At 31.1% G+C, this 12,898-nt stretch overlaps 1 protein-coding gene across 4 annotated transcripts in view; it reads right to left on the bottom strand.

The window, feature by feature from the left end:
• LOC143256371 (uncharacterized) overlaps window positions 1–12,898 on the bottom strand; it is a 67,547-nt gene that overhangs the window by 24,788 nt on the left and 29,861 nt on the right. For 2 of the 4 annotated variants that reach the window (XM_076513540.1, XM_076513542.1), the window contains exons 3-14: window positions 11,948–12,116; window positions 11,233–11,393; window positions 10,916–10,963; window positions 10,283–10,422; window positions 9,546–9,616; window positions 8,306–8,350; window positions 6,820–6,981; window positions 6,446–6,624; window positions 4,417–4,540; window positions 3,649–3,758; window positions 2,241–2,324; window positions 80–239 (exon numbers count right to left, since the gene is read on the bottom strand). In XM_076513540.1, coding sequence (XP_076369655.1) covers window positions 80–239; window positions 2,241–2,324; window positions 3,649–3,758; window positions 4,417–4,540; window positions 6,446–6,624; window positions 6,820–6,981; window positions 8,306–8,350; window positions 9,546–9,616; window positions 10,283–10,422; window positions 10,916–10,963; window positions 11,233–11,393; window positions 11,948–12,116 — 1,453 coding nt within the window. Of the gene's footprint in view, window positions 1–79; window positions 240–2,240; window positions 2,325–3,648; window positions 3,759–4,416; window positions 4,541–6,445; window positions 6,625–6,819; window positions 6,982–8,305; window positions 8,354–9,545; window positions 9,617–10,282; window positions 10,423–10,915; window positions 10,964–11,232; window positions 11,394–11,947; window positions 12,117–12,898 lie in introns of all 4 variants that reach the window. The other 2 variants (XM_076513539.1, XM_076513541.1) reach the window with 1 other exon arrangement.

Genomic DNA, 12,898 nt, shown 5'->3' with positions numbered 1-12,898 from the left:
TTTATTATATAATTTTAGAATGTATGTTGTTAATACCAAACAAAATAATTCACATGTTATATAACATATTTTCACACACCTGTTTAATATCACCAGTACTGCAACTTCGGAAACGAGTCTTCACGGTAGAATTTATTGAAGTGTCTGAATCCAATTCTTTCAGTTGGTTATGGCTACTTAAGTCATCTCCAGTAACACTAGTTTTTCTTTTTCTTTTCCTGTCATTATTCACTTCAAAACTAAAATCAAAATAGATTTTTTTACAATTATTGTCATATAATTACACCTAAGAAAATCCAACTACTTGTAAGTTCAACTTGCAATACAGTATTTATAACTTAAAATTAAATTCTACTCCAAATTTAGATGTTCAACATGTTGTTAAGAGAATAATTTACATTTGGTTAAATTATTTCAAGCAGCTACCAGAGCAATAACAGTTCATGAGACAGCAACACAGACTAGTTAGTAATTAATTAATATCTAGTTATAATAAGAGTAATCAATAACATAACAACATAACCTAATAAATAATGAGGACTTGAAGCATTAGTTCTGTCTAAACCTTTGTATAATGAAGTGTGATACAGACAGCTTTATGTAGTATTAGAGATAAACATTTAGAAAGTGACATAAGATACAGACAGCTTTATTAAAATATTTAATATTATGATATATATCTTAATGTAATATCCTAACTACCAGTTTTAAGTTATTAATATTTTAGAAAATCCTTAATGTCTTCTGGAATTAGAATCACAACATGTTTTTTGTTGGTTTTTTTAATTTCCTGCAAAGCTACACGAAGGATATCTGCACTAGTTATCCCTAATTTAGCAGTGTAAAATGAGATGAAAGGCAGTTAGTCATCACCATCTACTGCCAACTCTTGGACAATGCTTTTACCAATGAATAGTGGGATTGACAGTCACATTATAAAGCCCCCACAGCTGAAAGGGCATGTTTGGTGTGACAGGGACTCAATCCCACGACCCTCGGATTACAAGTCGAGTGCCTTAACCACCTGGTCATACTGTGCCCAAAATTTAATATCTTGCCTTTTTTCTAATTTATTTACTGTCCGTCATTGAATAGCAAAATAAAAGTTTCAAGTGACATCCTAACTACGACTTTGGGTAGTGAAGTAGGATACAAAAAGTTTCAAGTGACATCCTAACTAAGACTTTAAGTAGAGAAGTAGGATAGTAAAAGTTTATAGTAACAACCTAACTAAGACTTTGGGTAGAGAAGTAGGACAGTAAAAGTTTCAAGTGACATCCTAACTAAGACTTTAAGTAGAGAAGTAGGATAGTAAAAGTTTATAGTAACAACCTAACTAAGACTTTGGGTAGAGAAGTAGGACAGTAAAAGTTTATAGTAACATCCTAACTAAGACTTTAAGTAGAGAAGTAGGATAGTAAAAGTTTATAGTAACAACCTAACTAAGACTTTGGGTAGAGAAGTAGGACAGTAAAAGTTTATAGTAACATCCTAACTAAGACTTTGGGTAGTGAAGTAGGATAGTAAAAGTTTATAGTAACAACCTAACTAAGACTTTGGGTAGAGAAGTAGGATAGTAAAAGTTTATAGTAACATCCTAACTAAGACTTTGGGTTGTGAAGTAGGATAGTAAAAGTTTATAGTAACATCCTAACTACTATCTAAGTATAAAGAAAGCAATACATATAACTTCTGACTCTATAATTTATAAGGAGTGCAAAAGTGGCTGTTGTAGGTGAACAAAAAAATCAACAGATATATGCTTGGTCTAGACCACCATCTAATATCATTGCTATATTATAACAAACAAACAAACAAACATAAATACAAGATATGGTAATTAACGTGTAATATTTGTGGTATTAGTATTTTACAAAGAATACCTCACATACAAAACTTATAGCTATCTGGTAACTTTACACAACCATATCACTGATCATTCATATATAAACTCACAGCACCAATGTGTTAGATCTGTGATATAAATTACAAACTTTGACATTTAATGTGCACACCTCATCTGACTAAATCTAAGTTTCATGCACCTATTCTTGAAATAAAAAAACTATTATTACCAATAAATCAATCACTGTCAGATTTATAAACAAGTTTCTATCTTTTTTTATCCTTTTGTTCATGACAAACAATCCATTTGCCATATAGTATCATTTTTTGTCTCTTAAAACCCAATTACCATATTCTTTCACCTAAATCAAAATGTACACTGACACCACACTTACCTCTTATTATGGTTCTGGACCCAGAATAATGTGGAACTGCCACCACAGTTCTGCTTGCCACATGCGCACTGTACACCTGTGTTACTGTACAAGTAAAAACACTGACTCTCAACATTATATCACATTTCTTAATCTATATTTTGAACACATAAAACATACTACAGTAAATTCGAACTATCAAATTTAATGAACTTCCTCAAATCAACACCTATGAAACTTGACTTCAGAGATACTGATGGGTCACAAATGTATTAAAAAACGTTTTGTCAAATAATACTGACTGAAGAGTAAATATAAATTATTGTAAATTACCTTAGCAATTTTACCTGCTCATTCACACACGTTTCATCATGTTTTTCTTGCAACAATGCATAGATATACTTAAATTTGGATGCACTATGTAAAACTTCCATGCATGTGAAGCTACAGCATGATACAACATCTGTAAAACATCCGTGTATGTAAAGCTACAGATACAACATCTGTAAAACATCTGTGTATGTAAAGCTACAGCAGGATACAACATCTGTAAAACATCTGTGTATGTAAAGCTACAGCAGGATACAACATCTGTAAAACATCTGTGTATGTAAAGCTACAGCAGGATACAACATCTGTAAAACATCTGTGTATGTAAAGCTACAGCAGGATACAACATCTGTGTATGTAAAGCTACAGCAGGATACAACATCTGTGTATGTAAAGCTACAGCAGGATACAACATCTGTGTATGTAAAGCTACAGCAGGATACAACATCTGTGTATGTAAAGCTACAGCAGGATACAACATCTGTGTATGTAAAGCTACAGCAGGATACAACATCTGTGTATGTAAAGCTACAGCAGGATACAACATCTGTAAAACATCTGTGTATGTAAAGCTACAGCAGGATACAACATCTGTAAAACATCCGTGTATGTAAAGTAACAGCAGGATACAACATCTGTAAAACATCCGTGTATGTAAAGTAACAGCAGGATACAACATCTGTAAAACATTCGTGTATGTAAAGCAACAGCAGGATACAACCTCTGTAAAACATCCGTGTATGTAAAGTAACAGCAGGATACAACATCTGTAAAACATTCGTGTATGTAAAGTAACAGCAGGATACAACATCTGTAAAACATTCGTGTATGTAAAGCAACAGCAGGATACAACATCTGTAAAACATTCGTGTATGTAAAGTAACAGCAGGATACAACATCTGTAAAACATTCGTGTATGTAAAGCAACAGCAGGATACAACATCTGTAAAACATCCGTGTATATAAAGCTACAGCAGGATACAACATCTGTGTAAAGATTTCTGGAAGAAAATAGAACTACATGAATTACTTTATTAAATATTAACATGTATATAAATAAAAGACCAATCTCAAGATGTTCCACTTATTATACACTCACCCATCTTCAGACACAAAATCAAATGGAATTGTGATTTCCTGTTCTTTCTTGATATCTTTTCGAGAAAATATATACAGATGCAGCAGACCATTGAGAATAGCATGTCTTACCTAGAACAATGAAGTCAGTCAATCTCTCATCAATTATTCTTCAATGTTCAATAATGACAATTTATTTGGAAAATTAAAACTGCAAGATAAAAGAAAACAACAGTTAGGAATAAACCTTTTCTATCACTGTGGGAAACTTAACTGTACCCTTAAAAGTCAATAAACATGCTCTTAGAACACAAAGATGTTGTGTTTTCTAGAGATTTATTACTGGAATAATTTTGTGAAAAGATTATTGTTTTTATAAGAGACCCCAAAATCGATGTCTTAGAAACAGTTTATCATCATTCTTTGGGAGAGTCCTGGGTCTCTTTTTAAAAACCACTGGAATTTTTGTGAGTGACACAACTTGCTGACTTCTTAACTAGAATGAAACTAATTACATTTGTCTGACTTTGTAAGAAAAAAACCTTAAAGTATGAAGAGAAATTTTGTTTTATTTCTTGAATAAGAAAAACAACTGACAAACAGCCTTTAAAAGCAAAAAAATAAAAATATCAAATATTTTATGAAGAATTTATTTTACACTTAATTTTTAAAATAACTGTATACCAATGATTGTTTAGAATTACATACACATTATAAATTCATCTGTAGGTATTACTGGTAATAATATTCATAAATGAAAAGAAAAAACTAAATATTCTGAAACACTAACTTCAGCATTTGGGGTACACGACGACTCATGTATAAACCTTGCAATGTTACCATAGTCCCTTGCATCAACACAGATCCCTTCTTCATCTTCATGAGGTTTGTGGAACAGAACAAATGGGAAAACCCTAAAGCAAATACAGTTCAACCATTACATTGTTTATTCTTAGTTATTTATATTCTGTAAGTTTATAGTAATGTCTAAAGAAACTATGTTTTTGTATAAAGAATAAAACCTTCATATACTTCACATTAAGAACTGTCTTGCTAGTTGTCCTTAAGAAAGTTTAAAATTGTCTTACTAGCTGTCTCTCAGAAAAAAGTTTAATATTGTCTTGGTATAATTATACTGATATATCTTCTCATGCCATTCAGTGAGTTTCACAATTATTTTGTATCTTATCTTCATAGCAGTGACTCATAACTACTTAACTCTCCAACTTCTGGCTATGGGCACTGCCCATAGCTAACATCACTCTTACCATATTTCGTGCCAAAGAAACGAAACTAGTAGATGAAATTGTCTGAAATTTGACAAGAACTTTCCTAAAAGTATGTAATTCAGAAACATATTTTATTGTGATCTTTTTTTTACTATTTCTGTTATACAAATCATTATTTAACGTAGTTATTTTTCTACTATTTCTAAGAACAAATCATTATTTAGTGCAGTTATCTGCACTCAGAACCTAACAATTCACCTGCAAAGTGATCTTCATTTTAAATATAAAAATACTGTTTATTGTCATAGATTAACATTTCACTTGAATAACTTCAAGAAACTCTTAAATGAATAACAGAAATTTTTAAGGTAAATGTTTATATTTACACTTTCTCTACTGTATTACTAGCTCTAGTTATTATTATCAATACAGAGTGTAATGAAATGTTTAAAATTAAGATATGGAAATAAGTTCTTACTTTAGTGAATAATCTTCAAATTATTTCTTTGAGTCATATGCTTAATTTAGCTCTTCAAAAGTTTTTTTTAATTTTAATGTTTTTATTTCTTTTCCAATTCTTTATCTGTTATTATGTAAGTTTACACACCTCAACAAGTGTGCAAAATAAAGTTATAATGGGCAACAAGTCTCCTCTTGTCTCTCTTTATAATGCATGGCCAGCAAAGTGACACATAGAAAAACTTAAAAGAATCACTACACCTTTCAAATATGATTTTTAAAACAAATAATGCATAATGAAGTAAAATATAAAAGTAAAACCTAAATTTAGTGTCACTCTTTATCAAACTATCATTATAGTATAAGACAAGAAAAAACAGCTAAGTGCTAGGGAGCTCCACTCTCAACAAGTTTTTCAACTTCCTCTGTCAAACACCAGTTAAACATGAAATTGACTCCTTTTTAGCTATAGGAACAGCATCCAAATTAAAATTGTCACTTAGCAACAGAGCTTCTACTTTACAAGAGGGAGTAGCTTATATGAGACTGAGGAAACTTTTACAACTGTTGTGTCCAACAGAAATTCTTGGGATGTTCTCAAATTGCTTGCAAGGAACCGGTATACACACAAAACTTTGAACATCTACATTTATTTACACACAGTTGTAACCAGGTCAATGTTTGTAACCACAAGCACTGTATGTGACAGAATAAACACAAATTAATATTGTAGAGGTTTCTTTTGTAAAACCAAGGAATGAAATCTTAGATAATTTGATACTTTCAATTTTAAAGGAATTAGTTATAATAATTTCATTGAAATACATTGATAGTAAAAACAATTTAATTATATTTTGAAGGTAATGCAGTGTCATGCACAGAAAGGAATATAAAAATGGTGCTAATCTTATTGGGTTAAGTGATTATTGAAAACACAGCTTGCTTCAGGAAGGAAGGGTTAAAGTTTAATACTTCCAAGGTCAGTAACACACTCATTGTTTTATAACTTGTAAACCAAAGGTCATATATTCATCGGCTAATTTTTGCTTACCTTTACACAATTTATAAAATTCATTTTACAAAATACAAAGGAGATACAAGTGTCTTGAAACAACCCATGCAGTAACTCACCTGCTCCTAAAAACGGGATGTTGTCCATGAAACTGTGATAAAGTCAGGAAACGTCCTCTGTATTCTACAATGACCTGTTCCTTTTTAATGTGTTGAGTAGAAACTAGACATCTTTGAGTTTTGGAGATTTCAGATACTTTACATAATTGAGCCTGTAACTGTTCTGATACAAGTTCATTCTGCATAGAACAACAATTACAATAATATTATAATGTACAACTCAAAGCAACAAACATTAAGAAAATGACACAACAGATAAAATACGCAAGTCTATTAAATGAAACTAACTGCTTATACCAACCACAAATGATGAAAGTAGATATACTCCACATCAAACAATACAGAAACAAAACTGAATCTATATCTAAACTTACATGAACTCTCATAACCCCTGCTAGAAGCTGAACCTCTGGTGTGTACTGATTGGTGACAGCCTGTTCATAACTGTCAATCCACTCTTTCAGGTTCATGTGGAGGACCCACGCTTCCTGTTCTTCTTCATCAGCTGTGCTGGTGTTGCCACTTTTACACTTACTCTAAATATGTAAGAAATTCACAACTGAACAAACTGCATTTGACAACAAGTTTATCAAATAACTACAATATTATGATAATTAACATGAAAAATAACTTGAACAGAAAGGCAGAGAAATTAATTGTTTTCCTCTCATTTTGAGCTAATAGTACACTACTTTAAAAAACAATATTATGATAATTAACATGAAAAATAACTTGAACAGAAAGGCAGAGAAATTAATTGTTTTCCTCTCATTTTGAGCTAATAGTACACTACTTTAAAAACAATATTATGATAATTAACATGAAAAATAACTTGAACAGAAAGGCAGAGAAATTAATTGTTTTCCTCTCATTTTGAGCTAATAGTACACTACTTTAAAAACAATATTATGATAATTAACATGAAAAATAACTTGAACAGAAAGGCAGAGAAATTAATTGTTTTCCTCTCATTTTGAGCTAATAGTACACTACTTTAAAAACAATATTATGATAATTAACATGAAAAATAACTTGAACAGAAAGGCAGAGAAATTAATTGTTTTCCTCTCATTTTGAGCTAATAGTACACTACTTTAAAAACAATATTATGATAATTAACATGAAAAATAACTTGAACAGAAAGGCAGAGAAATTAATTGTTTTCCTCTCATTTTGAGCTAATAGTACACTACTTTAAAAACAATATTATGATAATTAACATGAAAAATAACTTGAACAGAAAGGCAGAGAAATTAATTGTTTTCCTCTCATTTTGAGCTAATAGTACACTACTTTAAAACAATATTATGATAATTAACATGAAAAATAACTTGAACAGAAAGGCAGAGAAATTAATTGTTTTCCTCTCATTTTGAGCTAATAGTACACTACTTTAAAAACAATATTATGATAATTAACATGAAAAATAACTTGAACAGAAAGGCAGAGAAATTAATTGTTTTCCTCTCATTTTGAGCTAATAGTACACTACTTTAAAAACATTTCCAGTACTCATATAATAGTTAAAAATTCCACATATTGTTAGGAAATTCATTTTTATTGTCTAATCCATTTTTTAACTACTTCTAGAACTCCAGAATTCAGAAGACAGACAGGGACCCACGTATTAACAAGAAATTCTTAAGAAACTAAGTTGAATAGACAGCACCTGCCAGCTGTAAACACAAATATAGAGGACAAAGGTTAGAAAGTCTTCCACTTTTGTGTTCAGGTCCATTCAACTTGGTTTCATTATGAAAACTCTGTCTAAACAATCTATCAAAGAAGGAATAATTAAATTTATCTGATCAGAATTTAAGTTTGGAAACTGAATAATATATACAAAAACTGTCCACATACTTTTCTTCTAACTTTTACCTCCACTGCACCTTCTTCACTGTTAACCTGCTAACAAAAGATTCTCATAACATTTATAAATATACCAAATCCTTTTTTAAATGTGCTAAATTAAACTTCAAATTAAAACCTCCTGAATAACTCTTAAGAAACATTTATTTTTTTTCCATATGACATAAAAACTGTAGAATTAGCAATTTGTTATGTGATTATTTATAACTTCATCTCAGCAAACAAAATATTTGCACTAAAAAATACACACTTCATCCATACAATCACCAGAATGTTAAAAGTAGAAAGACATTTCTTGACAGTACAGTTAAGGTTACAGAAACAGACACACACCTTGACATTTCTTTACTTGACAGTACAGTTAAGGTTACAGAAACAGACACACACCTTGACATTTCTTTACTTGACAGTACAGTTAAGGTTACAGAAACAGACACACACCTTGACATTTCTTGACAGTACAGTTAAGGTTACAGAAACAGACACACACCTTGACATTTCTTTACTTGACAGTACAGTTAAGGTTACAGAAACAGACACACACCTTGACATTTCTTGACAGTACAGTTAAGGTTACAGAAACAGACACACACCTTGACATTTCTTTACTTGACAGTACAGTTAAGGTTACAGAAACAGACACACACCTTGACATTTCTTTACTTGACAGTACAGTTAAGGTTACAGAAACAGACACACACCTTGACATTTCTTTACTTGACAGTACAGTTAAGGTTACAGAAACAGACACACACCTTGACATTTCTTTACTTGACAGTACAGTTAAGGTTACAGAAACAGACACACACCTTGACATTTCTTGACAGTACAGTTAAGGTTACAGAAACAGACACACACCTTGACATTTCTTGACAGTACAGTTAAGGTTACAGAAACAGACACACACCTTGACATTTCTTTACTTGACAGTACAGTTAAGGTTACAGAAACAGACACACACCTTGACATTTCTTTACTTGACAGTACAGTTAAGGTTACAGAAACAGACACACACCTTGACATTTCTTTACTTGACAGTACAGTTAAGGTTACAGAAACAGACACACACCTTGACATTTCTTTACTTGACAGTACAGTTAAGGTTACAGAAACAGACACACACCTTGACATTTCTTTACTTGACAGTACAGTTAAGGTTACAGAAACAGACACACACCTTGACATTTCTTTACTTGACAGTACAGTTATGGTTACAGAAACAGACACATACCCTGACTTTCTTGTTTGTTCTGCTTTGACCACTCCTGCTCCTACTCCTCTCTTGTTTTCTATTTTGTGCTCCTTGAAAACACAAATGTGATCTTCAGCAAGGAGAACTTTGTTTCAATAAACTGAGCTTGAATATTACAATTTACAACAATGTGTAATCAACTTCTTACTTTTCTATATTTAAAGACTTAAATAATGCTCACGTCCAAAGTTCTGCAAATAACATAAAAACCTAGATCTCCAAAGCTTCAACTACTGAAGCCTAAAGGTAAACTTCTAATAAAACTTACTTGTAATGTATTTTATATAACACAAATGATTAACTGATGTGAAAGATCTTACAGTACACGCAAATACAATTAAAATATTCCAACAATCAATGTTTTGAGAATGCAACTAAAAACCTTACTTTTTATGATTAATAAAAAGCCTTACAATAAACATTCTACACATTTTGTTATCCTGAGAAAGACATGATTTGAATCAGAACCTGTAATGTCATGGAATAAAGGTTTTTAACCATGTTAGAAGTCTGAGTATTTTACATTTTAAAATAGTTTCACTCGCAAACCTTTATTTATTTTCATATTTAAACCAGTAGAAAAATACTGTAATAATTATTTAGCCAGTACATAGCTTATTTCTTTTAAAATATAATGACACAGTTAATAGGTTTTATATTTAATACTGCAAAACTTTAATGGTATTATGAAAATATTTAAAAAAAAAAATACTGACCGGTCATTTCTTCCTTCTTTCTAATTTGCAATGCTTTAGCTTTGTGTCTGTCAACTTTACGAGGTTCACATTTCTCACAAAGGTAAGTATCGGGAATACTATTCCTATCAAGCCCCATGCAGTCAACATGTTGCCACACGCTGATAAGAGAGAGAATTTATTACTTATACGCACTGATCTAATGGAAGGTACCTTACCAATTTACCATTATACTCTGTAAAGATTACCAGTCTCAGTCTAAAAAGGTAAAGTTTGGCTTTTCTAGCCATAACACAATCTCATGCTCACAGTAACTCATACAATGTATAGTTTTGACAAACCACACATACACAACTGTTTGTTAATAGACAGATATGGTAATCTGAGAAGTTTCAAATTCATAAACTTATTTCAAGTCTTGATGATTAAAATCATACTTTACATGTGTAACAGACATATACAGTTTATATTTTATTCAAAGAGAGTTTTCAAAGTACAAATTTTTCAGCCTAACTAGTTGTAGCAAATGACAGAGGATTGAAAAGTGTTATTTCTGGAAATACATTTACAACTCTTGATGGGAGGAAGTAATTAGATACACATTAACATTCTACACAATATTAAAACACAACAACCACAGATATTTATACTCACCAACACTTGTCACAGCAAATCATGTATTCATCATCACGATTAAATCCACTGAGAAAGAGAAGAACACTAAATAAACAATACTGGAAATAATATTATTAACAAAAGTCAACAAATTCTTACACATGAGTTTTGAAGACTTCTCAATTTTCTCTCAAATAAAACAAAACTACACTTTATTACCCTTAATCGGTCAGTATGTTTAGAGTAAGAAACACAATACAAATGAAGACACTTACCAAATACACCTTGTTATACTGTCTTCTTGCATTTAGCATATTCAAAAAAAAGACAAACACAATAAAAATGAAGACACTTACCAAATACACCTTGTTATACTCTCTTCTTGTGTTTCTGTATCATTATTTGTGGATGTTGTAGAGATAACAGAAAAGCTTGTGTCCTCATCAATGGATCCATTAACTTTGGGACAAGGGGATTGAGGGGGTGAAGGGGGTGGAGGTGCACCATAATTATGATCCTGTAACAATGAAACAAACATTCACACTGTAGTGTCTAAAACCTCAATATCTAACTGGTACTGGTACAATATGTAAGGTTAAATTAGTGACACGTAATACATTCATCCTAAAGTGGCTAAAGCAAAAACATGTAACTAGTACAATACACTATGGTAAAATATTAAAATATAATATATTCACCTACTAAAAACTAACACTATCCAACAAGTACCTTGAATACAGTTTATGAAAACTAACACTATTTGACAAGTACCTTGAATATGCACATCAACAGCTTATGAAAACTAACACTACTTGACAAGTACCTTGAATATGCACATGAACAACTTATCAAAAAGAACACCATCTGATAAATACCTTGAATATGCACATCAACAGCTTATGAAAACTAACACTACTTGACAAGTATCTTATACTTTAGCACATTCTGCTTAGTTGTTTAAATAAAAAGTCCTTTATAAATTAAATAAATATGTGATGTTAACAAGCAGTCTTGTTAATTATGAGCACTTATCACTTTTATCCTAGGATAATACACTAAAGTTCAGCCTACTTGATAAGGTAACCCAAAACATCCTGGATACATGTACCCTGGATGTGGACTGTGGGCATAAGGTTTTCTTTCATGGCGGGGTAACTGCTGTACTGGTGCAGTAGATACTGATGGTGGTGTTGCTCCAATAGGTTCTGTGTACTCCTCTGACACCTCTACTGGTTTATGCCTAGACAAAATGTTAGTAAACTTGAAAAGAAAATCTGGCCAATTCATTTAACATAAAGTATGTAATAAACTAGATCCTGATACATTACATGTATCATCATAACTAGATCCTGCTGTTTACACCTACACCATTACATGTATCATCATATTGTGTCATATTCATAATGACAACCAACTACATGTGAACAACATTCCTACATTTTAGATGATACTATATAAGTAGATTTAAGTGTAAAAACATAACACCTACATCTGATAGCACAATGAAAGATATAATCATTATTACATATTTCAACCAAGTTTCAGTAACACAGTTACCATCATCTCTAACCTTTATGTTTGTTGTATTCAGGATTATGTATTTATACAGGTATATTTATAAGAACTTTACTTCTAAGTACTTAAATTTTATAACTGTCATAAACATTTACATTCATACATTTCAAGTATTTTAAAAATAAAGTGAAACTAATATAACTAGGGCTACTGATTTTTTACTTTAAATGAGTAACACATCCATCACACAAAAATTAAAACCAGTTTATTCAGTTTACATTAATGTTCTCACATTCCTGATCAATGTGCTCACGACTGAACACTTTGCATACGGACTGCATTGTCTTGGAATGTTACTCTGAAGAAGCATGTTTGTTCATTATAAGTTTGTTTCATATAAAATATTAACTACCCTTATGAAGCTTTAACATAACCAGGACTATAGTTTACCTGTTATTATTATAATAAATAAATCAGTGTACAGTAAATATACACAGTATATGTATG

This window comes from Tachypleus tridentatus, chromosome 7 (assembly GCF_004210375.1).
Source record: "Tachypleus tridentatus isolate NWPU-2018 chromosome 7, ASM421037v1, whole genome shotgun sequence".
NCBI lineage: Eukaryota > Metazoa > Arthropoda > Merostomata > Xiphosura > Limulidae > Tachypleus > Tachypleus tridentatus.
Note: the sequence above shows the minus strand (reverse complement) of the source record. Positions and strands in the feature narration are given on the sequence as shown.